Raw genomic sequence first — 1,315 nt, forward strand, 5'->3', positions numbered from 1 at the left:
GAAGAGTGGCAGCATCATGGTCCCTCCTTCCAACCTCTCGCGGCTACCTGATATCGCTACCACTACCTCCCGGCTCGGCAGTCCAGAAGAGAAGCAGATGCTGGTGTCCAACAGCCAGAATGGTATGGGTACTGGATTGCAGTTCACCTCCACACCACAAGATAGTTCCACCTGCAGTTCGATAACAGAGGACATAGTGATGGTGGACAGAGGAAAGTGTTGTAGGGTTCAACGGGACAATGCCAAGAGCAACCTGTGAGCTCCAGATGTCTTGCAGAAGAAGACCCTTAGCCCAACCACCCTCGCTTCTTCTGGCTGAGGGCCCTGAAGCAAGGAGCAAGAGGCGTGTGAATGTGTGCGTGTTTGTGTGTGAGTTTGTGAGAGCACTGTCCTCTCTGATGGACACATGATGGACACCCGTTCATCACGTTACATGGTGCTCAGTTGACACTGTCCCAGTCAGACAAGATCAGCGGTGAGCAGAAGGTGGATATGTGTTAAAGATTTTCACAAATGTACATGCTAACAAACTCAATGATGAAGAACAGAGTCTTACCTCTAGTCTTATATTGCTGTCTGTGATGTTGATGATTTAGTAGAGAAACCCCATTGGGACTGCAGGGTCCAAGAGGAACCATCAAAAGCAAACATCAACCATTGCCTCTGGATGAATGGAAGATTAAGAAAGAGATACACTTAACTGAACTTGTCAAAAAGTTAACTAAACCGGGTAATGCATTCCAGAGTGCAGAAGCTCCATTTGAACCGAAGGAACCCCACATGAAAAGACCAACTTGGACCTGAATTTCCATACAGGTTTATGCTAATATGGTGCCGATGGACCAGCAAAGCCAAAAATGGGTGAAGCTGATTGGTCAAGGACATTCTGCTGGTCAAGTAAGCAGAGAAGCCTTGTGGTGACACCAACACACCAGCATTTTTTTTTTGCATATATTCTGCAATCAATTTACACTTTTGGTTACATGTAACACGTAAGGCTGTTTTTGTGTAGTTTAATTAAAACCATCTTTGTCTTTGTTAGAAATTAATTGCCAAGCTAAGGTATAGATATAAACTGATCAAGTTTCGACAGGTATTACCCATGTGCCTTTTTCTGTAGGTCATAGACCCCAATATTAAAACAAAAACAGAAAGATTCACCTTGCAGAGTAAGTGAAGTACAAATCAGTCACCCAATCTTCAGAGGTGAAAGTTGCTTAAAGCAGGTTCTGTATAGCAAACAGGACTTCAAGTAAACATTAGATGAATGTGCCACTATTAATCACGATGATTTGCTCCCTTCAAGGATATGCTT

The 1,315-nt window shown here is 43.8% G+C and overlaps 1 protein-coding gene across 1 annotated transcript in view; it reads left to right on the forward strand.

The window, feature by feature from the left end:
• LOC107602683 (glucagon receptor-like) overlaps positions 1 to 1,241 on the forward strand; it is a 27,231-nt gene extending 25,990 nt beyond the window's left edge. The window contains exon 12 of the mRNA XM_016295254.1: positions 5 to 1,241. Within this exon, the coding sequence (XP_016150740.1) occupies positions 5 to 259 (255 nt within the window). The 3' untranslated portion in view covers positions 260 to 1,241. The remainder of the gene's footprint in view (positions 1 to 4) is intronic.
• Positions 1,242 to 1,315: the final 74 nt, after the last annotated feature.

Source organism: Sinocyclocheilus grahami, unplaced genomic scaffold (genome assembly GCF_001515645.1).
Source record: "Sinocyclocheilus grahami isolate Dianchi unplaced genomic scaffold, SAMN03320097.WGS_v1.1 scaffold333.1, whole genome shotgun sequence".
NCBI lineage: Eukaryota > Metazoa > Chordata > Actinopteri > Cypriniformes > Cyprinidae > Sinocyclocheilus > Sinocyclocheilus grahami.